At 40.5% G+C, this 25,366-nt stretch overlaps 2 protein-coding genes across 10 annotated transcripts in view; one reads left to right on the top strand and one right to left on the bottom strand.

Annotated features, from left to right (window-relative positions):
• The window catches only part of dlgap4b (discs, large (Drosophila) homolog-associated protein 4b), a 100,115-nt gene that overhangs the window by 42,948 nt on the left and 31,801 nt on the right, over window positions 1-25,366 (bottom strand). The gene's annotated exons all lie outside the window — the stretch shown is intronic.
• On the top strand, window positions 373-4,277 carry LOC116385534 (stonustoxin subunit beta-like). The gene is made up of 4 exons (XM_031851076.1): window positions 373-507; window positions 677-773; window positions 1,342-2,802; window positions 2,911-4,277. Exons 2-4 carry the CDS (start codon window positions 686-688, stop codon window positions 3,468-3,470), a joined length of 2,109 nt encoding a protein of 702 aa, XP_031706936.1. The 5' UTR covers window positions 373-507; window positions 677-685; the 3' UTR covers window positions 3,471-4,277.

Here is a 25,366-nt window from a genome sequence, read left to right as displayed (position 1 = left end):
GTGTTGGTACAGTTAAGAATGGAGGATTGAGTTTGTATGTTTACATCAACAGGGACTGAAGAACATGTGGATGCATAAAATGGACTGACATTACCAACGTTCAGAACTGTAAACGGCCAGAGTCCACATGTTTCATTTAATTTCAGCCATGAGAACAAGTTGACAAAGTGTCATGCTGACCTGGAATTGCACATATTTAACTTTTCTTTGTTTCTGTTGCCTGTCTCATTATTTCTCTGTTCTCTACAGAACAAAGTGTTAATCTGTCAGTCTGTCTTTACTTTAAAGAGGTCCTGTCAAAGAGCGGGTTTCAAAATGCTGCAGTGGGTGGAGCCAGGCTCAGACCTGGGGGTGGTCAAGTCTGGAGGCGTGTCATGGGAGGAGTCGGCAGCAGAGACTGACAGGATATAAGTAATCTGACAACATCACAGATCATCACACTGGAAGCTCCTTTTGGACATCAAGAAGACTCTCACACAACTGATCTGATCTACACAACTTCACCAGGTGAGGACAGGCTGGGTGCACAGAGACAGAAACAGATGTACATTTAGAGTTTAACTGAACTCCAGTCTGTGTGAAACTATATCTGTTTTTGTCTGTCAACTCTCAACACTCAACATACTTAACAGTGTAAATGAAGTACTGGAAGCTGTGTGGTCACTTTTCTCATCAGGTTGGAGAAATGGACTCAGATCTCAACGTTGCTGCCCTGGGTCGACCTTTCAGCCTAGGAATGCTCTATGATGCTCGGAAGGATTTACTGATCCCAGGTAAGTGTTAGATTACATTATTATTTAAATATTTCTCTACATATCTGCCTTTCACAGCTTTGCTTAAAGGGACTTTGAAATCATTTTACTATTCAGTTTTAACATCCATACACACCATTAAAATAATAAGCAAATGCTTTTTAATGCCATAACGTAGTTGTGAACATTCATTAGTTAGCAATTTTAGGGAAGCATGCTGTATTAGTAGCTGATACATTATCCTGTGATAAATAAGACAGTTGAATTGTTGTTATTCTTGTAAAAGTTGTCCGTGCTTCTTACTTGCGCTTTTGGAATCAAACAGCTAGTTAGCTAGCTTTGATTATGGACCGCAACATTATCTCATGATTAATTAGCAAACTATATAAAAACTTCTCAAACATTAATACTAGTAAACGCAATCACAACTTACTTGGTTTTGAGACTTTTTGAGAAAACAACAACTGATATCGGACCTCCTCCTCCTTTTCCACTCTGCCTCTTAACCATGCGTCGTCGATTCTTCTTCTTTCTGTTTTAAAATTTTCACGAAATGATCCTCCTGCTTTATGTTTTCCAATTTCTAAAGATTTGACATTGTGGGATAATACAACTCTACAAGAGAAGATGACTGAAAACCTTCAACCCAGTAGTCAATTTGAAATGACTGAATCTGACTCCATTAAATCCAAGTCCTCTCTGCTGAATGTTGAACCTTCTCTGAAGGCCAGTTTCCTCTGTGGACTGATGCAAATTGGAGGATCTGCCATGTATCTGAATGATCAGAAGAAATTCAAGAATCAGAGCAGAGTGACGTGTTGGTTCAAATCTACCACCCACTTCAAAACGTTGTCAATGATTGAGCATCAAACCTTAGACTCCCAGCAAATCAAAGTTATTAGGAACAGCTCGGCAACACATGTAGTCACGAGCATCCTTTATGGGGCAAACTCTTTCTTTGTGTTTGACAGTGAGAAGTTAGGCGACAGCAGCATTCAAGACATCAATGGCAACATGAAATCTGTGATAAGCAAGATCCTCTCACTTAGTCTTGACGCGCAAGCTGGCATCAAGCTGACTAATGGAGAAAAAGACCTGACCAATAAATACTCCTGCAAATTCTTCGGAGACCTCATCCTTAAAAGCATCCCTGGAACATTTGAAGAGGCAATGAAGACCTGTGGAGATCTTCCAAGCCTACTGGGAGAAAAAGGAGAGTATGCTGTCCCAGTGAAGGTCTGGCTGATGCCACTGAAGAAGTTGATTCTCGAAGCTGCTGAGCTGACGGATGGGATCAGCGATGGACTGGTGGGGAAGATGCAGGATGCTCTTGAAGATTTCAGCGAAATACGAATGAGATGCAACGATTCTCTGGAAGACGAAGTGGTACACAATTTTCCATATATTCATGAAGAGTTAGAAACTTTCCAAAAATTGTGTCACCAATATGCATCTAACCTCAAGCAGACCATGGCGAAGAAACTCCCCTCCATCCGTGAAGGTAAAGAAGATGAGAGCTCATTAGAAGAATTATTGGAAGACAGAGACAAGTCACCATTCACTCAAGAAAAACTAAGCAAGTGGCTGGATGACAAAGAGAGAGAAATCAACGTCATCAGTTCCTGTGTAGATACCATGGAGAGAGTAAAGATCGTCCGAAATCAGACCGAGCTGGACAGAGAGGTTCTTGCTGGAGATGTAGATGATGCTCTGTGCTTTGTTTTCACCTCCATAAAGAGGGGTGATACCTACCTTGATGTGATGGCCACCTACTTGGGCTCCACTAAAACAGGGGGTACTAATGAAGACCAGTGGTTCTACTCAAGTGAAGTTTGTACCACATTGAGAGAAAAATCCAAAGCTTTCCATGAGTTTGCCAGAGCACAGAAGAGCAACAAGCGGGTCAAGTTCCTAATCACAGTCATTCCAAATGAGAAATACAAAGGAGCAACCATCTACCATTACAAGGAGGGCAATCTGGTCAGTGAATCTTTTTCAAAACCAGACCTTCCTTCTGAAGAGATCACAGACAGAAGAGATCTGACCTGGTGTAAGTTTATTCATGCTTTTGAGTCAAAAATACGCTGTACTAATCAATGTCCTCCAGAAACCCGTTTGAACATCAGAATTAATGAGTTTGTGTTGGTCTCTCCATCAGATGCCTGTGATCTCACCCTGGACCCAAACACTGCACAGAACTACCTCGTTCTGTCTGATGGAAACAAGAAAGCAACAAGTACATACACATGGCATTCTTATTCTGGTCACCCAGACAGGTTTTCTACACTACCTCAGGTGATGTGCAAAGAGGAGTTATCTGGGCGTCATTACTGGGAGGTAGAGTGGAATCATGATTCAACTAATAATAAATATATTTATGCAGCTGTTGCATACAAGAGAATTGACAGAAAGGGAAGAGGTTCGATGGAAAGTTTTGGAAAAAGTGCCACATCGTGGGCTTTATGGTATTATACAAAACATGGACAACTGTGTGCCGTTCACAATGATGAGGTGAAGGAAATTGATTTTCCTTCTGATGGCTGCCCAACACTTGGGGTGTATCTGGACTGGCCTGCTGGCACTCTGTCCTTCTACAAAGTCTCCTCTGACACACTGAGCCACCTCCACACCATTCACTTCCCATTCACTGAGCCTGTGTACCCTTGCTTCCTGGTTCGTTATACAAACAATTATGTCTACCTACGTCCAGTTCAATAGGAGCAATGACAATGACTTGTTAGATCCTTGGTCTGTTACAAGTAAAGTTTAAACAGTAAAGTAACATCCCATGTTAACTTGAACATGTTTCACAAATTCCAAAAATGTATTCAAAACCCAGAGAGAGCAGGAAAATGCACAATCTTATAAAGTTACAACATATGTCATTTTCTGTTTTTCATTTCTTGTTGATTCGATGCACAGACTCAAACTGGTTTCTGCTTCACAGCTTCACAATCAGTTTCAACTTTCTTTTCAAATCACGTTTGAATTATTTTTATTTCTATTCGTATTCCTGATCATTATTGCTTTGTCAAAACAAATGTGTTGACATTTACTTTCAAAGCTCATGTCAAAACTTGCAGAACTTGTTTTAATGAATTTATTAAGTTGATTATGTTGTGACATAAGGGTTAGGGTTACAGGCGTTGCTTACCTTTTTATGCATGTGGTTTATCCTCTTTTAACTTTCCATTGTCTATGATGAGTTATGATCTATTTTTTATTATCGAGCTAAGAGTGTTTTATTTTCAGATATCAATATACTCGTTACATGTAATCCCATATTGTTTAGGAACAGTTCAATGATGATGAGCTTTAATGTGTTTCTCTATCATTTATAAAAATGTAATCATATGTGCTTATAAGGTTGACTAAATGTGAAAGCTAATGAAATAAGTGAACTTTGGGTTGAACTCACTCTGACCTGATGATTGACAGCCAGCAGAGAAGAAAGGTTTTAAACTCAGAAACTCTAACTCTTGTGATTGTTAGGGAGACGTCCTGTTCAATGAGAGCTAGACAGACGGGGGGGTGGGGGGGGGTGAAGACAGCTGATGAAGACAACCGATGATTAAAGAATGATCGGTTGTCTACCTTATATGGGACCCGGAGGTTGCAGAAGCACCAAGGAGAAGTGTATATATAGGAGGAGACAACAAAGGATCGAGGCTTCTGGGGGGTTCTTGCTCTTTGAGAAAGTTGGTTCTTTTTGAGCTTGGTACATCTGACATTTTGTATTATCTTTTACTTATTTTTTATTATTCATTTTTTGTTAGCTTTTACCTTACTTTTTGTAAAAACCAAATAAAACTGGTTTGTATTTTGTACATTCCAACCCAAGTCCAGTGTTGCTCATCTCTGGTGGGGCCTTCATAGTCTCCTAAAGGTAAGAGAGCTCTTCCCCTGGGATAGGCTGACAGTAGTAAATAAATTAGACATGACATTTGAATGACATTCCTGTTACAAGCTAAGGTTAAAATGGTGTTGTTCAGTATTGTTGTGATTTACTAACTTGGTTGGCTCACATTGTTTTGATGCTCTGCTTATGTATCATATATGATGTTGCAGTGTGATTATAATGTTTAGACATTAGCTGTTGTGTATTAGGAAGCAATGGGGTCAGATTGGCATCTAAATCAGGAGTGTTAGATTAGATTATAAAACTTTATTACCGAATCAGAAGGCATTAGAAAAAACATTAAAAACATAAAACATAAAAACCAGAGTACTAAAAACACAGACGCACATGTGACAGAGTCGCCGGCAGAGGGGGCGGCGCCAAAGAAACGGCGGGACCAGGGCCAGGGTCCTGAAGCTGCCCTCGATAACCGAGCGAGGTTTCCAACCACATGGGGTTCCTCGTCCAGTGGTGGCCCTTTAATAAGTGATATGACGGTGGCTAGTGTTATTAAGTTATCCTGGCTTTTGCCTCCCTAAGCAGGCTACGGTCTTGAGTGTAGATTTTGGGGGGTACGTTCGTTACCTCGGTCAGAGGGTGCTGAACAAGCCATCTTCCAGTGCTTCACTCACACTGGGAGGGGGTATCGGTTACACAGCTAGGCTGCACACCTTTTCAATATATACGTATACATGTATACACATATATATGTATACATATGTGTATGGTCTGTTACAACATGTTAATCAAGTATTTGTTCCACAGAAATGATCTGGTTATAATAAGATCCTTACATTCATGGTGTGTCCTTTTTTGTTTTAGAATCACTTTCGCAACTACGTCCACACACACACACACCCACACACACACACACACACACACACACACACACACACACACACACACACAGATAAGGAGGAGGAAGAAAACACCTCTTTCTTTCTCTGCCTCTCTGTCCATTTCCCTGAGGCTGCAGCAGGGTTAAAAAAGTCGAGGAGAAAGACAGTGAAATAAAGCTTTAATTTTGGTCAATAGCCATAGACATACACATAGGTCTGGGACTCCATTGACAGATGGATAGATGAAGCACTGAAGGAAGGAGGGAAGGATGGAAATAGTGACTTTGACTAAATTACCACACAGCATTTTTTCAGGGTGTTACTTTATCTCTGCGGCCTCCATGTTCTAGTATAAGTAGTACATAAAATAAGTGATTATATAGTACTTGAAATTATGTGATTGAAGGTGGTTAGATGAAATTGATGGGAATGAAAGCCCACATTTCTTTCCATTTTGTAATTGAGAAATAACGTCATCGCATATTTGGGCAGCATATAATGCATATTTAGTGTATTATCATGTTAGACTCAGAAGCTTATGTGTCTTTTTGTGAGTGGTGTGCTTGTGTGCTCATCTGTGTTTAATCAGGAATTTATTTAAACCGCTGCCAATGTTTAATGAGGATAGCATCCAGTGTATTATTGATATATTAATTCGGCCCACAAACTGCACATTCTGGGTCTTCTGGCTAAATGGACCTCTGGCCATCTCTCACATATGTGAAAACAGGAGGTTCCAGGTGAAGTCACATGTAGGAGAGACATGCCAAGAATCTACAACTGGTCCTTGTTTCACTGCCAGAAATGTACAGGAGTCTGCATACCAGATTACACATTTGTGTGTATAAACTGGGGAACAAATCCCAGCCTTCTGTCCAACTCCAAATAAACTGCTACATTACAATGTTTTCTTGACATTTCCCCCACAGGCACCATTCAGTGCAAATATTTCAATGAATGACATCAGTTTAGTTGTGACAATAGTATACAGCCACGCTAGCCACTATTTTGAGCTAAATGCTAATGTCAGCACATGCTAACGTGCTCACAATGACAATGCCAATGTTTATCGAGTAAAATGTCATGTTTCTCATCTTAGTTTCATATGTTAGCATGCTAATATCTGCTAATTAGCAGAAAACATATTCAGCTGAGGCTAATGGGACATCAACCCAACCACTGTGTGTGTACACTGGGTCTTACTGGTAACATGATTATTTCCCATGTTGTGATGGGACTATGTACTGTAATAAAAGCATCACCATAGAGAGATGTGTTATGATTTAGTTTCATTTTTAGCTACAAGGTGTGATTAGAATCCATGAAAACAAAGATGCAATATGACACCTCAGATTTTCAATTACGCTGGCAGGAAAAAACCATTAAGCTGCCATTACTTTTATTAAACTCTCTGCTGTCTTTATTGCAGCATGAAACTCGGGAGACACTTTCCAAGCCCCAGTGGGAGACAGAGATATATATACGTGTAACTGAATAGGTTACATTCAATTACAGCCCGCTGAGACCTATAGCATTACCAATGATGCTATTACCGCTGTCTGGAATATGGCCGACAGTACTGCCAACAACCTGGCCATGGCAGTGATTCTCAATTTAACATCCTGTTTATTGGTTTAGAGCAGCTGCTGATGGCAAAAAGTCGAACCTCATTCCCTCCCTGCCACTGCGATATTGTTAGCCTTTAACATAGCGTCAACGGGCCCTTTGTGAGTTACAGGCCATCAGCCTGCCCATTTGAAAAGAGAGAATAGAGTACAGAAGAGAAGAAAGTAGGCTGGAGGGATAAAAAACCTAACTGAAACAAATGATGGGCTTGCAGCACCTGACCAGACGGCCCAGATTCATGGGAAGCAAAAGATGGATGAGTGTTGCTTGGAATGCTTGCACGAGAGGAGGGAATTGGATTTTTACAGAGGCAAACAAGACAGATGGATGCAGACCAAGCCACCCTGTCTCCCACGGGTAGTAGCTCTGCAGTCTGATACCTCAGAGAGGTCGGTGAAAGAAGGGCCTGCACGTCACATCTAACAGACGACAAGGAGGGAGGACAGGCGTGCTGGAAAGTAGGACAGGAACAGACTGGCCTACTGTAAAGGCCCATGGGATGTTCACAGATAAAGAAAGACCACTCACAATGACAGCAGAGTGCTGCATTTACTGAGCCGCAACAATAGCCTGCTAAGACAGCAAGAAGGCAGCGTGGGATTTTATTTAGGTTGTTTATGTGCTATTTATATTAGCTTGCAGTCATGGATTACTCACTAGCTATATTACAGGTTTGAGCTAAAACTAAGTATTATTTACCTTTTTTCTTTTTCTAATAGCAGTGATTTAAAGTGGCCTGCCGGTCACGTGTTGTAATAACTACTGAGACCTCAGAGAGCAATGGGCTGCACACTGTGAGGTCACAGGCTTAAAATATCTAAACCAAAAGCTGCATATATTCATGGTAGAAACCTGACGTGTAACACGCTGACATGCAATTACATTAACAGCCTCAAGGTTATTACAATTCAAAATCCCACAAGACAAGAGGTGTCAGAATTGGGGTTATATGCTCACTTGACCTGAAAAGCACAGCATAATTGCTAAATGCTAACTTTTCTGGGTTAAAAAGTCACATTTTTTTCCAACCCAATGATTTCATAAAAAAAAAAAAACAATCCAATTATATTCATCCTCCCGTTTTCACAGAGATAATGCTAAAGAATAAGCAGCTTCAGTAAACCACTTTAAGTGAAGAAATAGGGACAGAAGGGCATGGAGAGGAATCTGGAAGGTCTCAATGTGCTTCTCCCCCAGAATAATACTCTCTAAATGGCCCACGCGTGCCATGCAGTCCGCTTTGTGTTTTTTCCCTCCCAACGACGAGCGTGAAGAAAACATCTGGACAGTCTTCGAGCACTGGCTCAAACATCTGCCACAGCTCAGCGGCAACAGGATTGTGCGTGTGTGCAACAGTGCAGGTGTTCCTCCAAAAATACACATGCAGATCTCCTCATGCTGGAAATTGACATAATCACTTCATTTGTGTCAGTTGTTTTGCTGGGAGGGACAAGCGAATGATCAGTGACTACTATTACTGAGGCAACTGGATTCAGGAAGAAATGTTGATGTCTTAAGGTTTGCTGAGGCTGACACTGTCAGAAATGATATGTATGCCAAAATTGGAGTAAAACGTCTAAAAGTAATCAGTTGTGCAGTTTTAATTGCCCTTTGTTTTTCAGTGATCACTGCAACTGAAGTCATACTGTAGGAGAGGACTGTGCAGCAGCATGCGGATGTGCAAATGTCCCCGTACTTTGGGTGCAATGACTGATGTAATACTTTACCTCTTAATAAATTCTCTTTGCCTCTGGCACAGCGAGGCACGTGATGCCACACCTGGCTGCCACCTGGCTCGTGATGAAACACCCTACTTCATCACTATTGCATTAGGACCAGCTATTCGTGTTGGACGATAAATTAATTCACTTGACACGTGGGAAAACGATTTGCGCTAAAATATCTCAACAACTATTGGATGGATTCCCATGAAATCTTGTAGACATTCGTGGTTCCCAGAGGATGCATTCTACTGACTCTGGGGACCCCACACTTGATCTCTAATGCCACAATGAGGTTGACATTCGCAGTTTTGATTATGGTTAACATTGCCTATTAAAACATTTTAAACCACATTGACAGACATACTGTAATGGGATATAACCTAATATGGAAGTTTTTATTGGTCTTTGATAGTTGCATAAGACAATCCACAAATGTATACCATAGTACAAACATTTTCTATTATCCATAAACTTGTATTTTTGTATTTGTGTTGTCATATCCATAAGATACAGAGATATGTGCAAATATGCATAACTTAAATAATCAATAGAATAAATACAAAAAAACTTTCATAATCTAACTCTTAATCGCAGCAATTCATAAAAAAATAACTAATCTGAAATCAGTGTGATTGATGTGCTGCTGCTTCGTTGAGGTTCAATACTGTTGCTGATATAAAAAACCTTCAGACGTCACTGTAAACTTCTGATCTTTTTTCAAGGCATACGATAAGAAAGTCCCTACGCTTCTCAAGGCTTCATCCCCCTATTATCCCTGGATTCACTAGCCACTGAATACACAATGAAGTTATTGTAATGCAGAAAAGAAATATGTATTTTACCATTGAAGTGTTGCCTGCTAACTGTCACCTCTAGGGAATCAAGAGATCAATACTTTTTGATCATACGTAAAACAATTTCCCCTGCTTCTTTCACTCATGTGGAAGGTTCAACGGTAAGGTGAAAGGCTTTCAAGTATTCTTTCCTGGGAGCTCATTCCCTTTAGGACACCTAAACCAAAGTTAGTGCCAAAATGTCTCGCAGGTGACTCACAGGTGACATGAGCACATCCCTCTGCTCATCAATCAAGCAATTTAATTAAATACAAAGTACATCTTATGCTTATCAAATTTGAAGCATGTTATTAAACATTGAAATCGGGCGAACTGGATGACATTTTGGATCTGTTTCATCGTTGTTTCTCTAGTTGAGAAAGTCCGAGCCGTATCAGAAAGTGCCCCAGATCTCTATTTCCACATGTGTGACTCGGCCCATGGGGAACCCTCCAAATGCTCTTGACGCGCTGCAGTGATGCTAGCCGCCTTAGCATCCATAGCCATCACTCCTGCCCCCTACATTGGTGTAGAGGGGGTTCTAAACAAAAACGTGATGCTTGAAATGGGAAGCTGCTGTGTACGACAGTATGTAAAGATAACAATAAAGTTCTAAGAAACTACTTGATGCTTTAATAATTAATTGTTGTCAACTGGAGGGATATGCTCTGCTAATGGTTGTTCAAGGCAACCTGATCAATAATACTACTGACATGATAAATGTTATTAGACGTTTCCCTACATACATGCTAAACAATTGACATATTCATTGCATCTGCTTTATTGGCACTTCAGAGGAAGGTGCTTTAGTGCAGTTCCCTTCGTAGTGCCTCTAAAGAATGACTCACAGTATAGATGGCTAATGAACAAGGGCTAGAGAAGCAAAATAACTGGGTTTTGAGTTTCAAAGACTAACACACTTCCATAGGCTGAAATTGAGTTGACTTCTAGGAATTACAAGCAATAACTAAGTCAAGACTTCACTAAAAAGTGGAAATAAAAACTCAGTTTAAAGCTTCTCTCAGACAAGTGGAAGGGGGAATGCTTAAAAGGAGCTCTCTAACCACTGAGATAGAAAGATTATATCTATCATAATATAACACTGATCCCTAGAAGGCTGATGGCAATGTCTGTTTTGGTTAGTTTGGTCATTTAAATATCTGAGAAATCAAGCCACTTAATTCAATTCATGCAAAATCCTGTAAAATTGATATAAAGCAGTCAACAAAAGATCCTTCACAACATACAATGTGTATTTTTTACTACAGTTTTTCTTAGAATTGATGCATTACAACGGGTTCTATTGTATGTACATTAACATAATAATGAATATTTTAACTTTATACCGCTTCTTGATCTATTCTTGTTGGAAATTCACTGGCTGAAAGAGTATGCGGTTATTTGGATTTTTCCAGCACTGACGTAACATCATTAGCCACAACCACAGTTGAAGCTGCATGGACACCGAGGCACACTGAGACTTCCACAAAGTAAAAGTAAAACAACAGAAACCGAGTTCTCATTCTGTTCTGCTGCGGCTTTCTCTTTGTACCAGAGAGACAACTCTGTACATTCTGAACTGAATTGTAAATGGGGACAAATTAGAAAATCAGAAAGCGTAAATCAATTATGGGACACCGTGATGGTCTCATCTATCTACAGTCATTAACACTGTGCATTCCTGATTAAAAAAATGAAAAATGAGGTAGATTCATTTTCTTCACATATATTAAGGGGGAAAGGATGTTACCAGAATGCAAAAGACGAAAGACTACTCGGCCGCTACCAAGGTGACAGAACAATTGATTAGCTTTGTGTTAATAAAATCTGTGAGTCTCTGATTATAGAAACATAAATAATGCAGCATACATAATTAAGTGAAATGTTTGAAAGCAAACTGAAGCACCATCTGTATCAAAACAGCTAAAGGATTAGTATTCTCTTGTCCAAACCTTGACGCAACTCCAGTCAGTTTTCTTATTCATACATATTTCCCTCTCTGGCAAAAAAGCAGATTTTTGTTCCTGTGATTTAAATAAACAGGACTGCTGCTGCTCGAGGCTCTCCTTTAATCTTCCACTTCATATCCTGAGTCAAGCCGTGTAAATATGACTAACTATGCCGGCCTGTCACGGATCAAATCCAGCGTCACCTGCAGAGAAGGATCAGGACAACTGGTGTCTTCACCTGCACGCTGTCATTACCGGGCCGCGAGGCTCACTTAATGCCGAGAGATGTCGGCCCGAATCTTCGTTTTCCTGAAGCGATTTACAGTGTCAGTAACACATCTGCAGGATGTGAATAGGTGATTCCCTGACAGTCAGGTGTGTCACAGGACGTGTTCTCCCGATGAAGTTATGGATAATTTAGCTGATTCAAGGAGAAAACAAGGTGGGGATGAGTTGGCGTATTTCTCTGACCCCGGTGGCTGATTAATAACCCGCTGTGTGCACCTCCTGGGAGTTTGGCTGAGGCTCACGATTCACAGGTTGAGAAGACTGCAATTAGCATGGATTGAAGAGGCATTCAGCGTGGTAGGAGTGCACTACACAGAGCACAGGCACTGCTCTACTTTTACCTAAATGACTTTTGCAGGAAAACAAAACTTGGACGTGGGCCATTTTCAGCCTAAAGACAGCTGCTCCAGCCCACTAGCCTTTGCTGTGGTCCAGGTCCAGGCTTTGTGAGAGAATCTTGAAGTCCACTCCTCCACTAAACAGACCTCATTTCAGACTTGACTCGATTGCTTTCTTTCTTACCGCCCACCGAGACTTCACGCATCACATTTTAAAATGCTAAGTAGAATTGTCAACCATAACTACAGAGACTCTATTAGTCCTCTCTAACGTAAATCACAGAGACGTTGGGAGATTCCTTTGAAGAGTGGGAACATCACTGTGACACTGCCACAGGCTTTAGAGGTGCTCAGGCATTGGCGAACGCACGGAAATACAGCTTTGTCATCTTTGAATGCAAGCTGTGCGTTTGCTGGTGTGTGAGATCACTGACTTTCTCTTCTTCCTGTCTTTACCATTCCCGTTATCTGTCTCTCCTCTTCCTCTTTGCTGCAGTAGCCTAATGAGATGTCTTCCCTCCTACCTTTTTTCATCTGCTCCACTCCCTCCCGTGTGCTGAAAAAAGGTCTCTCCACTTTCTGTTTTTCTCTGGCTCTTTCTATCTTTCCCTCCTCCCTCTCCCCTGTCTTTCTCCCTGTGTGGCTGCTGAAAGCTCTTTAAAGATGCCCGAGGGCTTAACCACTTTGACATTATTACATGAGCCTGTCTTACTCAAACCAATCCCAAGCCAATTGAGAAGCTTACGTCTTCGCCACAGCAGCTTTACTGGGACGAGGGAAGCTCCTATAAGTCCACTGACATGACCAAACACAGACCGTAGACTTCATCATCACACCCCGGCTGATTCAGGGATTTTTGCTGTATTTTCACTGTCGAATGGACACACATAAAAATAAGAGATTTAATATGCATTACTTGTGTCCATGTGTTTTCACCACACAGTACATTTCTTAAGAGCAGATGCATCTTCAGGGCAATCTTAGTTAAATATTCTACATGTGCAGCACATTATATATGCTGTTGTGAGTCACCGGGGTGTAATGAGAATCCTAATCATCTTTGGCAAAAGGTTTGCAAAATTCAAATATCTACAGTGCACATATTTCAAGTGCTCAAAACCCCTAAAATTCAGGGGTCTGTATGTGCTTTCGTTTACATAGTAGCTACTGTATGTGCTCTGTTTATTGTAAATGCATGTTTCAAAATGAATTGAAATTGTTTTGATCAGCTGTAACACCTTGATAGTTTTTTACCGGTTTTTAAAGTATTTTCAATTCACTAAGTGTTGAAAAGTTTTCAAGTTCAGTCACTTCAATCATGCACAGCCCCTGCCTGCAGACAATCAAGAGACAGCCAATCATCACCACCACTTTAGTGAATCACAGAATCTCTAGCTGTGCATACAGAATTTCCTTTTCAATATGTTTTACTTTTGACGTACTGATCTCTTTAAATTATTCCACACGGTTTCAGCTTTAAAAAATCACCTTTAATTCTACATCAAAAATCCACACAGTGACACCATATCATCATTCTGTATTGCGTGTCAGCTCATCTCTGGCCCACTGCACCGGTCCTAAATGTTAAAAAATACCCTATTCATTACTCCAGTGCTTCTATCCCTTTTATGGATTTTCATATTAAGTGAATCAACTCGACTATCACTCAAAATGTGCCCAGCAGTCACACACACACACACACACACACACACACACACACACACACACACACACAACACTCACTACAAAAGTTTCAGGACAGTAAACTTAAAAAAAACCCAAATAATAAAAAACTTTCACTGTCTTGGAAGTGTCCATATTTGTCAGAGTACGCTGGGTTCAGTTGACCTGTCAGCTCGAGTGGACTTTGCCTTTTGCTCAGCGGCCTCGTGCACTAGAACAAAATGCTTTTTTGGAGGCAAAGGCACAGCAGGACATGATGGCAGCAATGGACGAGGATCACAGAGTTGAATACCCAAAGATGATGATGACATATCAAGAAAGAGACATCTAAAGTGGTGGGAGGCGTGTTTGTGTAAGTGAACAGCAAAGAACGACCCCCCCCCCCTCCCCAAAGAACAGTTAGGTAATCTCAGTAGTCTATTCTAACATCTTTTATTTCTTCTTTTTCTATTTCTATCTTCAAAGGGGTGAAAGCAGTCTCTAAATCTCCTGCTCAACCTTGACGTGATGATTTTTGTGGAGTTTTTAAAAACCCAAGCCTGACTCATATTTCCCAGACTGCTGGTCCTCCTCTCACATGTAATACGACTGTGTGGATGTGACACAGAATGTGATAGCACCACTTGCTGTGCCAAGTACACAGTGTGTCTCTGGAGGAAGGGGGACGACGACTGTAGGATGCAGGGAATTGTCTCATCCTGGCACCCACCCTGATAAGGTCCATGTTCAGCATTAATGGGTGCCGCTGAATGAAATCCAAAGATTAACAGCAATTCAAAACAATGTCTGAGTGAGCTCTCGTCCCTAAATAACTTTGACAGTGAACTGAAAATAGCACTGGGTCTGTTTGAACATGTCAGCTCTTCTCTTTGTTAACATGGTTATATTTGGACGTCACTGTAGTTGAGGATCAGTGGATACATAAAGCAGTCAAAGCTAATGTTTACTTTACAAGTTGAAAGCATCAAACCACAGCAACATCTGTCGTTTCTCCTGAAGAAGACCATGTGGTGATCAATCTGAACAGACACACGACTCACATATTTCAAGCAGGTAACCACACTCTTTCTGAACCAACACACTATTCAGTAATAATTGGAATATATTGTGTTTTCTTCATTGGAGAGCATTACTTTCAACCCTCCAACCAACTCTCATACTTGAACGCTAATTTAGCTCCTTCTGATTTTTAAAAGTCAAAATCAGGTCAAGTTGTCAGTCACATTCTTCAACACAGACATCTTATCATTTTCATTTATAAAAGTCTTCTGCTAAAGTTGTCTTGAAAAATAATTCTTTCACAAAGCAGCATAAAGCTACAACGTTGAGAAAGAGCATTGATTTTGGAGGGGCTGAGCAAGAGATAGTCTGAGTGCAAGTTTGTGTGTGAATGATGCTATTTTTGCTGCTCTTTTCCTCCGGGTTGGACACCTGCCTGAGGCCTATGTGCTGCATTCAACAGCACAATATATGTATGTCACGAGCTATAACTGCTGTGTGTGGGCATGCCAACCCGAAGTAGATAGGTTTATGTAAAAAAAGCCGGTTTTATGATACGTATAGTATCCGTTACCCACATTTTTGCTGCTTTCACTTGTGTTGTTATTTACTTTCCCATGTATGTGAGGAAGAGAAACAGATGTGGGCATCTTCACAGAAGTAGACGACAGCCTCCTCCCACTGCACGCTCCAGGCCTGTTTTTCTGCCTGGCCAGATGCTCAACTTACACGCACACACAAACACACACACACACACACACACACACACACACACACACACACACATATATACACACAAACATCTGAACACTAGATGTGCTCCTCTCCTCCCTTGAAACAAACCACTGGAGGTCATGGTCAACTGTTGCTCAGAGAAAACAAAAAAACAAAGAAAGAATACAAACAAACAAAAAAACAACACACAAATTAACATAAGCACTAACACTCACCCATATTTCACCACGTAATTATAATGTCCATCTATCCAACCATCTATCCCAGATTTGGAGCAGACAGCAGGTGGTTTAAAAATCCTAAGCCAGAAAACAGTCACGCGTCACACTTCCGGGAAGGCTCAAGCACGCCATGCTGATGGGTCCACAATGACAACTGTGGCTTACTGAATGGGTGAGAAGTAATGCTACAATTGAGGTTAAACACAGATGGAGAAGAAAAGAGCTACACAGAGAAGGACAGCAGAAGAAGAAAGAACAGAGTGAGATCGGGTGGATGACGACATATCAGAAGGAGAGATGAAAGAGAAACTGGTAAAGGATTGAGACTGTAAAAACGCAAAGTGACCTAATGACCTTAGTTTGGTACTGCTTGCAACATGATTAGGTGTGTGTGTGTGTGTGTGTGTGTGTGTGTGTAACAGAGACAGACAGGAGAGGAGTAGAATGATCTAGACAGTATTTCAATAAAGCTTTTCGCATGGCTTGACATGTGGACATCCTGTATAGTGACGTGCTGATGATGCCAAAGTGGAGTTGTGGCCAGTTGACGTGGCCTTAATCTCATCTCTTCCCAGCCCCCCCCACCCCACACTCACACACACACACACACACCCCACCCCCAGGGTCTATTTATCATTTCAGTGCGTTAGCTGTAATGTAAACCACAGCCTCAGAGCACACACAAGAATACAACCACTTGGCAAAATGTGCTTGTTGATAATATTTGCAGAAGACTTCCAGCTCTGTGTATTCAGTGCTGATGGAAGTTCAATCTGGTGCAAAGTAATCCATTAGCGCTGTTTAATAAGTTTACGGTACAGATCAGTCCCCCTCCATTAAAAAAAAAAAAAAAAAAAAAAGTATGTCAGAAGTGACATGGTAATAATACTAAAATTAGCATTGCAAGGCAGCTGTGGGGGCTTAATCTGAATCCTCCTCCTTCTGGATTAATTGTGCATGGCGTCTTAAAAAATAGCTTTGAGCAGGTAGTCATATTCTCAGACCAGGAGCTTATCCATCCTGAGAGGAGGAATGAGTGCGGGGCCATGCATTTTCTGACACAGGTGGGAACACAAAATACATGGTAAGGATAATAACACGCTGTTAGAAACTCACATTTTAAACCCCTAGAAATAATCTTAATGAGTTTACAGGCTTGTTCTACTTCCTGAAGTTAAGGTACAGTTCAGCATGAAGGTTTTATTTACTGCAAGTAAGTGGCAGCATACATTAACCCCGCTGTGAGACTTAGGAGTATAAAGAAAGCATTGACATCATATTTGGGAGCAAATGGTGGGATTTCAGCAAAGACATCTGTCAGTCTGTCAGGGTTTAGTTTGAGGAGTACCGTCTCCTCACAGCAAGCTGTTTCTGGGATCAAGTCTTTTCTTTTTAAAGAAAAACAGCTCCGGTTCCCTCCCACAGAAGTCAGACTAGAATATTACAAAGTTGTCAACCACTTTAAACATTGATGAAGGGAAAAGGCTTGACTAAAAGCATAAAAAAAACATGTAAATAAGAGTTAATGCCAACCATCTGCCGCGTATGACAACTTTTGCACCACTGGGGCATCATGGTATTTCAGTTCTTTGTCCTACAGTTCAAAGAGGCAGTGTGTGTGTGTGTGTGTGTGTGTGTGTGTGTGTGTGTGTGTGTGTGTGTGTGTGAATACAAATACACAACCTTCCAGTTACAGCATAAGCCAACCTCCCTAACCTTCAAGCTACTGCCTCCCCATATGAATTTTAACTGCCATATCTTAATCTCACTCTCCCCTGGGAGTGCTAATGAGCGCTACACCTGCTAACATCTGGAGCCTGACACTTCTCAATGCTTATCACTGCTAATTCCCTATATTCCATTCTTCAGGACCAGAGCATTAATACAGCATATACTATATCCTCCACCTCTCAATTACCGCCACCGCACAAAGCCCATTCGCTGCACAGTCCCCGTCTCCTCGTTAAAAGGAAGAAAAGCCCGTAAAAAACCTGCCTCCCTGAAGGGCAGTGGAGGTGAGCAGCCTGCTGTTACAGGTTTTCTGTTCTCAGGCAGAGCCGTTAAGACCAAGCTGCGGTTCCAGTAATACAGTACCACATCAGGAAAGAATGGGAAATGATATTCATGGATCTGTTGTTGAATATCATGTCAATTCATTTCTCTCATGTCATCCGCGTCCTTGTCTACATTACGTTGCAATTTTCAAGAAAGTGAAAACACAGCACCATATCATTCATGATAGGCAAACTGGAACTTCAGGACATTGACATATTAATGGGCTGGAAATACCAACCGCACGCCTTCACAGCCTTGAGGCCACAGTATTTGTCACCATTCCTGTCGTCTACCAGCCTAACAATGCTTGTGTTTATGGACGTGTAGAATATACAGTACAAGAGAGAAATCATTGCTCTTGTTTCCATTTATGAAGTATCTTTGTAACATCTCAAGGGATAGTTCAGTATCCTTCAGCCATGATGGGAAACACATTGCTTATGAATAAAGGCTATAATAAAATCATATAAAAAAATAAAATAAACTTCCCATAAATAAAAGTGTGGTACTTCCATGCGTAAAGGTTCCATTTAGTTGACAGATATTATGGTACTTGCTCAATACTGCAATGGGCTGGAAGTCTTTCAAAGGCCACGTTTATATATCATACTCTATCCAACTGATATGGCAACAAATGGGGCATGTGGTCAATATTATGTTGAGCTCAGGCTGTGGCAATGGATGTATTCATGATCATCTCAAGCTCTCAGTGGCCACGCATGAACATTTTTAAACCATGAAAACAAGAAAATGCAGGAATAAGTTGGGTATAAGTTCATTAAACATGAGTATCAGAGAGTGTCATGTTAGAAGAGGGCAAGCCCAAAATGTCTCTGGTCTCAAAACTGCCCATTTGCAAGTGCTTGAAGGAGCAGTGTGTGAATATGTGGCAAAGGAAATATGTGCTTTTTATTGCTCTTTTTTGGCACCGAACATTTATTTCACAAATTGCAAATAATAGTGTGAAATTCTGTCAGAACGTCATGTGTCGGCCAGTAGTACATTTGAAATGCCTATATTTCAATACAATGACTTACACGACTTGATCGGGTTTCTCTGCACAAGAAAGCATACTTTTTTTTCTTTAGACAAGTCTTACCACAATAAACAAATCCAGCACAAATCACAGCCAGAACTAAGCTTTCCTCTGTAATAGGGCGATGACAAATAAACTGTCTATGAGGTGTCTCAGTTTGGTATTTTGCTTTAATTGAGGTCTGCCTATTTAATTAGCACACAAGATAATATGGTTTGCTGGAAAAAGAAAATGCAAGCGCAGGGTGAGAAGAGGGTAAGAGATGTGTGGGAGAAAATTAAAGAGCAGAATGTGTCTGGAGGGATGAACTATAATTGGGCAAGTAAACAGAAACAAAACAACTGTTAAATGTTAGCATCATGCGTGAATCATCACATTGCTGTTGTGTGTAGTTTACCTGTGTGCCGGGCTTGGCCAAAGGGTGTGTGTGTTATGTCATTAATGAGGGGCGCTTGTGCCGGCTTTGAATGTCAATGCTTCATGTCCCCAGAGGAGAGGATGTGTTGCGAGTGCGATGTAATAAAAACTTTTGGTGAGAATTTCATGCTTTATTGCAGAGAATAGAAGCAGAGAGAGAAAATAACGTGCAAAACATCGGTTCACAACTAGAGCAGTGGTCGGAAAACTGGGTCAGGACCGTCACAAACTGTTGGCCTGAACTTGGTAAACTGTGGAAATGACACATTCACACCAGGCCTGTTTGCAGCAGTACATTCAAACTGAGAAGCAGTTTGTTTGCCAAGAAGAGAACAAGTGAAAAGATTAAATAATGCACATGCAGGTGTGCAATCAGTGTGTCTATTATCGTTGCATATCCTCAGTCACAAAACTAAAAGAGACAAATTAGTTCAGGCAGGCCATAATGAGTGTTTCGACATGACAACCTAACATTAGAGTGATGAGAGCCTTTTCTCTTAGAATAATCTTTTACATTAAATAGGTCCAATATTTGTACCCCGGATCCTTTCAATTGGCTCGGTGAGCTGTCATTGTTGAGGGGAAAAAAAAGGAAAAAGCCCGCTCATCTGCTCATGACCAGCACATAACTTATCCCCCCCCCCCCCCCCCCCCCCCCCCCAACGATCCCTATCAAATTGAGCAGCTTATATCTGTCTGAGGTTCACTCTATTAATCTTGTCAAATGGATTCAGAGAGCAAAAGATACTGCAGACAGACACGAGGCGGAGCACAGAGGGCCAGATGGCCTCGCAGTTTGGAGGGAAAAATACAGAGCAGTGAGTCGATATGAAGAGAAGAAAGACAGGGGCAAGAATGCATCGCAGCGAGTAAAGAATGGGGAATGAGAAAGGGAGAAGTATTTGCAAGAGTGAGACGTCACCAAGAGAGAGACTCACAGAAGGGGAGGCAGCCAGTGAAAATGACAGGATATGGCTTCAGCTGTCACTGGCTCTCAGATGTTAAGTTGTAGTGCTTTCCTCGAAATCTTGCTGCCATTATATGCTGCAAAAACTCAGATCCCTGTTGAATTATGTATGTGGGTTAGATAAGGCGGACGCCAAGACAACAGCAGCAACACATGTGGGGGAAAAACAAAAACACAGAAAGGACTGTGGTTACCTACGACTTTCATTTTGGATGAAGTGCATCTAAAGCAGTTTTCAGTACAGTTCTGAGGTTATCGTTCAGGTCAATGCATACAGTATGAAAACACACTCCGAGCTTGAATTTTGAATGTGGAATTCGAACTTCTGTCTTCCACGACTGCTCTGCTCAATAGTGCTAAAAATATCAGGAAGAGCGGTCATATTGTGTGAATATCCATAAATGTCAGCGCCTGTGGCAGATAAGGCCGAGCTTATAAATAAATTACTCGAGTGGAAAAAAATGACCTTCACACAAGAACTTCATCAGGGCCCTTGAAATTATTTCCACACAAAATGAGGCAAAGAATAACAATGTGCTTATGTAATTTGCAGGATTTGATGATGCACCAGGAAAGCACAGGCATGAAAACAGTAATATACTCGACAACATGCAGTTCAATGATTCATCTCTATTCTCCATAAGATTCAATTATATTTGCATTAATGAAAAATGGTGATATACACAGTACAGTTTTCGTATAATAGGTCTTGGCATCCTATTGGAAATTTGATCTGGCCTTCTCTCAATTAGCTTTCTGCTACAGTAAATTGTAAAATATACTTTCTCTCTTCAAATATTATCTGAAATGAGATCACGAAAATAAAGCATCTGTCTCTGTCACATTAATTAGGTTACATCATACTGGATATTGAAGACCAGCTATTGGTCGTGAGGTTATTAAAATAGAACCCACATGTTAATAATAGGCACATTAACCCCGATATTAATTTTGTCTGAGAAACACTTTCAACCAAGTCAGACATTTCTAATAACGGGAAAGACGGAGGAGCAGAATTCAATTTTCTCTGTTCATCGCAGAAAATAGTCCTTTGCACTGTTAAATTCCTATTTCTGTTCCAATCCCTTCATAGAAAAAGCCATAGATGGATGTGTGTGTGTGTGTGTGTGTGTGTATGTGTGTGTGCACGAGATGTACAGTAGACACTCTAGCGGTTTTATGGGTTAACACTTCCTCACACAGACATTCAGCTGTGCCCGGTGAAAGACGGGGTAATCAGGGATAGTCACCAAACAGTATTCACTCCAGTTGTCCACAATTTAAAAAAAGATAGAGAGACGCTTCTAATGTTGGAAATATGCAAATTGACAACAGAGTGACAGGCTTAAGGTATTACTGTATGTGCTTTTCAGTATTTATATCATCATAGTTTATGTTTGATCACATGGCATGCAGGAAAGGAGGGGAGAGACAGAGAGGAGTCAAGGCATGCCACACATGCTGCATTATTTTTAATATGTTCATTGATCAGTCCAGTGAGAAATCTAACCATAATGCTATTTATCAAACACAATTTACAACTTCTTATTTGCTTCGTGCAGAAGAGGGTGTGTACGTAAGACTGATACAGTACATTGATCTTTCTGATTAAAAATACATGAATACGTTTTTTTTAAAACTGAAAAAGCTTGATGAAGGGATCATTTGGCTTCAAAAGCCAGAAAAGATTCAAAGTACTTCTTCAGACAGTTTTCTTTTCAACCATCAGTCCGGACTTATTGATTTTGAAGGAGTAAATCCAAGTCAAACGCCCTCAAACTCTATGATGAGTAAAGAGTAGTTAGAGGGGAATTTAGAACTATATTTCAGTTAATTATGTTGCTTCTGTTTACTTGAATGATGTTTACATGTGTTTAGCTATGGAAAAAAAGTGGCATATCTATTAGTGAGATAAGGTCAGTAATGGTTGTAGTGGGCTCTATAAAGAGACACTTTAGAGGGGTGTCACCTGTAAGACAGGAGATGTGAAGAAATTAAAAAAATATTTGCTTACTGTATGCAAAAATTCAAAACAATTCAATATTATTTATCAGCTCAATCCATTGGTGTTATTGAGTGTTATCAATGAGTTGCAAATACAATGCCGTCAGGCAGTCAAGCCACTATTACTTGAGGTACTTAAAATGTCTCTGGAATATTTTTGGCATTGCACACGAAATCAATTTGCATCCCATGTCTTGAATCAAATACCACAATTGAAAAAAACGGCATTTTGGGACTGGCCCACCCAATAAAACAGATGTGGTTTAAGTAAATGGTAATGAATGGAAAATGAACTTGTAGTGTAACGCCTTTCTAGTCTTCCGAGCACTCAAAGCGCTTTAACACAACATGTCATTCACCCATTCACATCCACTAATACTGATGGGCAGGGGCCATGCAAGGTGCCACCTGCCCATCAGGACTAAATAAGCATTCATACCCACTCACACACCGATGGCACAGCCTTGGGGTTAACATGGTAGACATGGACTAGAGGAGCCGGGGGATCGAACCACCGATGAGTAGCGATGACATTTTGACACAAAGAGCTGTAACACTACAGTTTACGACAGAGGGACAGAAATGAAAAGGCAGGCGCTTTAAAAGCTTTGGGAGGGATTTGGATCCAATAAGCCATGTGAGGATTAAACCATGTTAATGCAATGCCTAAACAAACTGGACACACACACACACAAACACACAGGGAGAGGGTGGCATGTGCGCAGAATGACAGGAATAAGTGTAGTATGGTAATGTGGTAACACAACACTGTTGTTGCAGCATTTACACAATACCATGTCAGCTTATTTGTAGGTACTTTAAGTCCTGCATTCAGTCTGGAATTGAGTCAGATCAGTCACAGTAAAAGTATCAGTGTCCTTCAAAGGGGATGGTACCTTTGACCCCAACGTTACAAACTGAACTGATACACCTGTTTGTAAAAGCACCAGTCATACATTAGGTCTACTTTCCCCAGTGGAGGTCTCACAAATGAAGCAAGAGAACAAGCCATACAAAAGCCTCCCATCTAATCGAAAGACTCACTGTTCCAGGATACGGCCCAATAATGAGAACAAACGAAGCATTTTACATCTAATACACATGTCTTGCAGTAATATCAGCACTTTTGTTCTTTTGGCCACAGTAGATTTAGCATTCTAGAAACAAGTTTTAAAAAGCTCCTTGCATGAGGAGCTGCGCTGCAACTTCATTTAAGCCAATCCAATGCTTTAATGCTAATGAACGGAACAAAGTGTTCTCATGAGAGAGTACACTCCCCTGCAGAACTGCAGCCTCGGTGCTGGCCTGCGGTGCACAGCTGTAAGACAAGAGGAGTAATCTAGTAGAAAAGCTTACAGTAAGTTGAAGTATTCCTGGCCATACAGTAGAGGGTAAAGACTATTTGGTGTTGAACCCTGTACTAGATAAACAAACAATCAATGTTATCAGTATGTGCGTGATTTCTTTCGTAACTGTATGTAAGAAGTGATAGTAGTCACTTGACGGATTTAAAGCCTGCAATTCAGCATTTTGTCCGATGCTATCTCTTTTTTTGCAACCAGAGGTGACACGAGAGAAGACATTTTCAGGCGACCAAAACGTTTTAATTAAATTTCATGAACTGAAAACACATTGTGAAGGGGTTAAAGTTAGAGAGGGAAACACAGACAACTCCCAGACAGGCAATGCCTTGTGAGTGACCTGTCAATCACAATGAAGCTACGCCCTAAAGCATACCCTGCTTTATTGTCTGTTTTAGTTGCCGTCTGGTCAGTGTACATAATGCTACATGAAAAACATCTATTATTTGTCCCTGTGTTAGCGGTTCCTATGGAGGCTTATTTAAATAATATAATAGTGCTGGAATGATCAATTAATGTATCAGCGTTAGTTGGAAGGACATCAAGGTTATCAAGAATCATTTTTATATTTGATTAATCATTGAACAGTCATTTATCAACCATTTTATATTATTGAGTGTCTTGATATATAAAAGAAAACCTTAATAACATCAACACTTCACCGTGGATAAAATGCAACACTGTGCATTTTGGGAGAGATCAGATCAGGTCAACATGTCTCTCTAAAATGTAGTGATTAATACTTTTCAATGATCCTACTATAATGCCATATTTTCAGAACCATAAATGCTCCCTGTAGCCAGTACTACCATGTGAAGCTATTTCTCTAAAGGAGAAAAGGAAAAAGATAAATATGCAAGCTGACAGCAAACTCACCTCGGTTTAAAAGCACAAATATTTGATGCACTTCTATAGAAGCTTCGTTACAAACACAAACACTCATTCGTCTCTGCCCCGTCGGTCTTACATACTGATGATGCTTTACATAAACAAGGCTCGATAAATACATGCACTTTGTCTAAGACAGACAGAAACTGCATAACTGTACGACAATAATCATTTGAATTTCAAATGATATGTTTTATGCATGTGCACTGCTACACTTCACATTAAACACTGAATTCAAATGTCGTCATTGGAACTCAAGCTCATTGTTCACTTTCACCATCTAAACTCAGAAAATACACTTTGTTTATAATATCTCATTAACACTAAATGGAGTGTGATGAATGGTGGTGCTTCTTTGCGTGTAAAAAAAAATGCATTTACATACAAACAATATTAACAGAAGTTAATAATGCTGTCTGGAACATCTGGGTGATCAGCTAAGTGAAATGCTGGTTCAAATCCTTTGAGAGTATTAAAGGGTTTGCTCTGAGTGTCCTTATGTGTCAATGAAAGATGGTTGTGTTATGTAAATTACTGCAGCAAAATGCATTTGGAAACTAAGTAGAAGCAGCTTTGACTGAAGTGGAATATAACAGACGTGTCTTGGTTCTGATAATGCATATTGTTTGTGTTGTTTTTCCATTATGAAGAGACGACTGATAACGCTTTGGATTAGGCTTAAAATGTGTGAAGGGATCATTTTACAGTTATTTCAAAAAGCTGTGATTGGTTGAAATTTCTACTTATGCTCAC

Source organism: Anarrhichthys ocellatus, unplaced genomic scaffold (assembly GCF_004355925.1).
Source record: "Anarrhichthys ocellatus isolate YVR2014 unplaced genomic scaffold, GSC_Weel_1.0 scaffold1, whole genome shotgun sequence".
Lineage (NCBI taxonomy): Eukaryota > Metazoa > Chordata > Actinopteri > Perciformes > Anarhichadidae > Anarrhichthys > Anarrhichthys ocellatus.
Note: the sequence above shows the minus strand (reverse complement) of the source record. Positions and strands in the feature narration are given on the sequence as shown.

Bases quoted from the DNA above. Each gene is read 5' to 3' on its own strand.
- LOC116385534 (XM_031851076.1), top strand. From the start codon at position 686: ATGGACTCAGATCTCAACGTTGCTGCCCTGGGTCGACCTTTCAGCCTA. The intron at 774-1,341 runs GTAAGTGTTAGA...CAATTTCTAAAG, and splicing joins GAAGGATTTACTGATCCCAG to ATTTGACATTGTGGGATAAT. The intron at 2,803-2,910 runs GTAAGTTTATTC...TCTCTCCATCAG, and splicing joins CAGAAGAGATCTGACCTGGT to ATGCCTGTGATCTCACCCTG.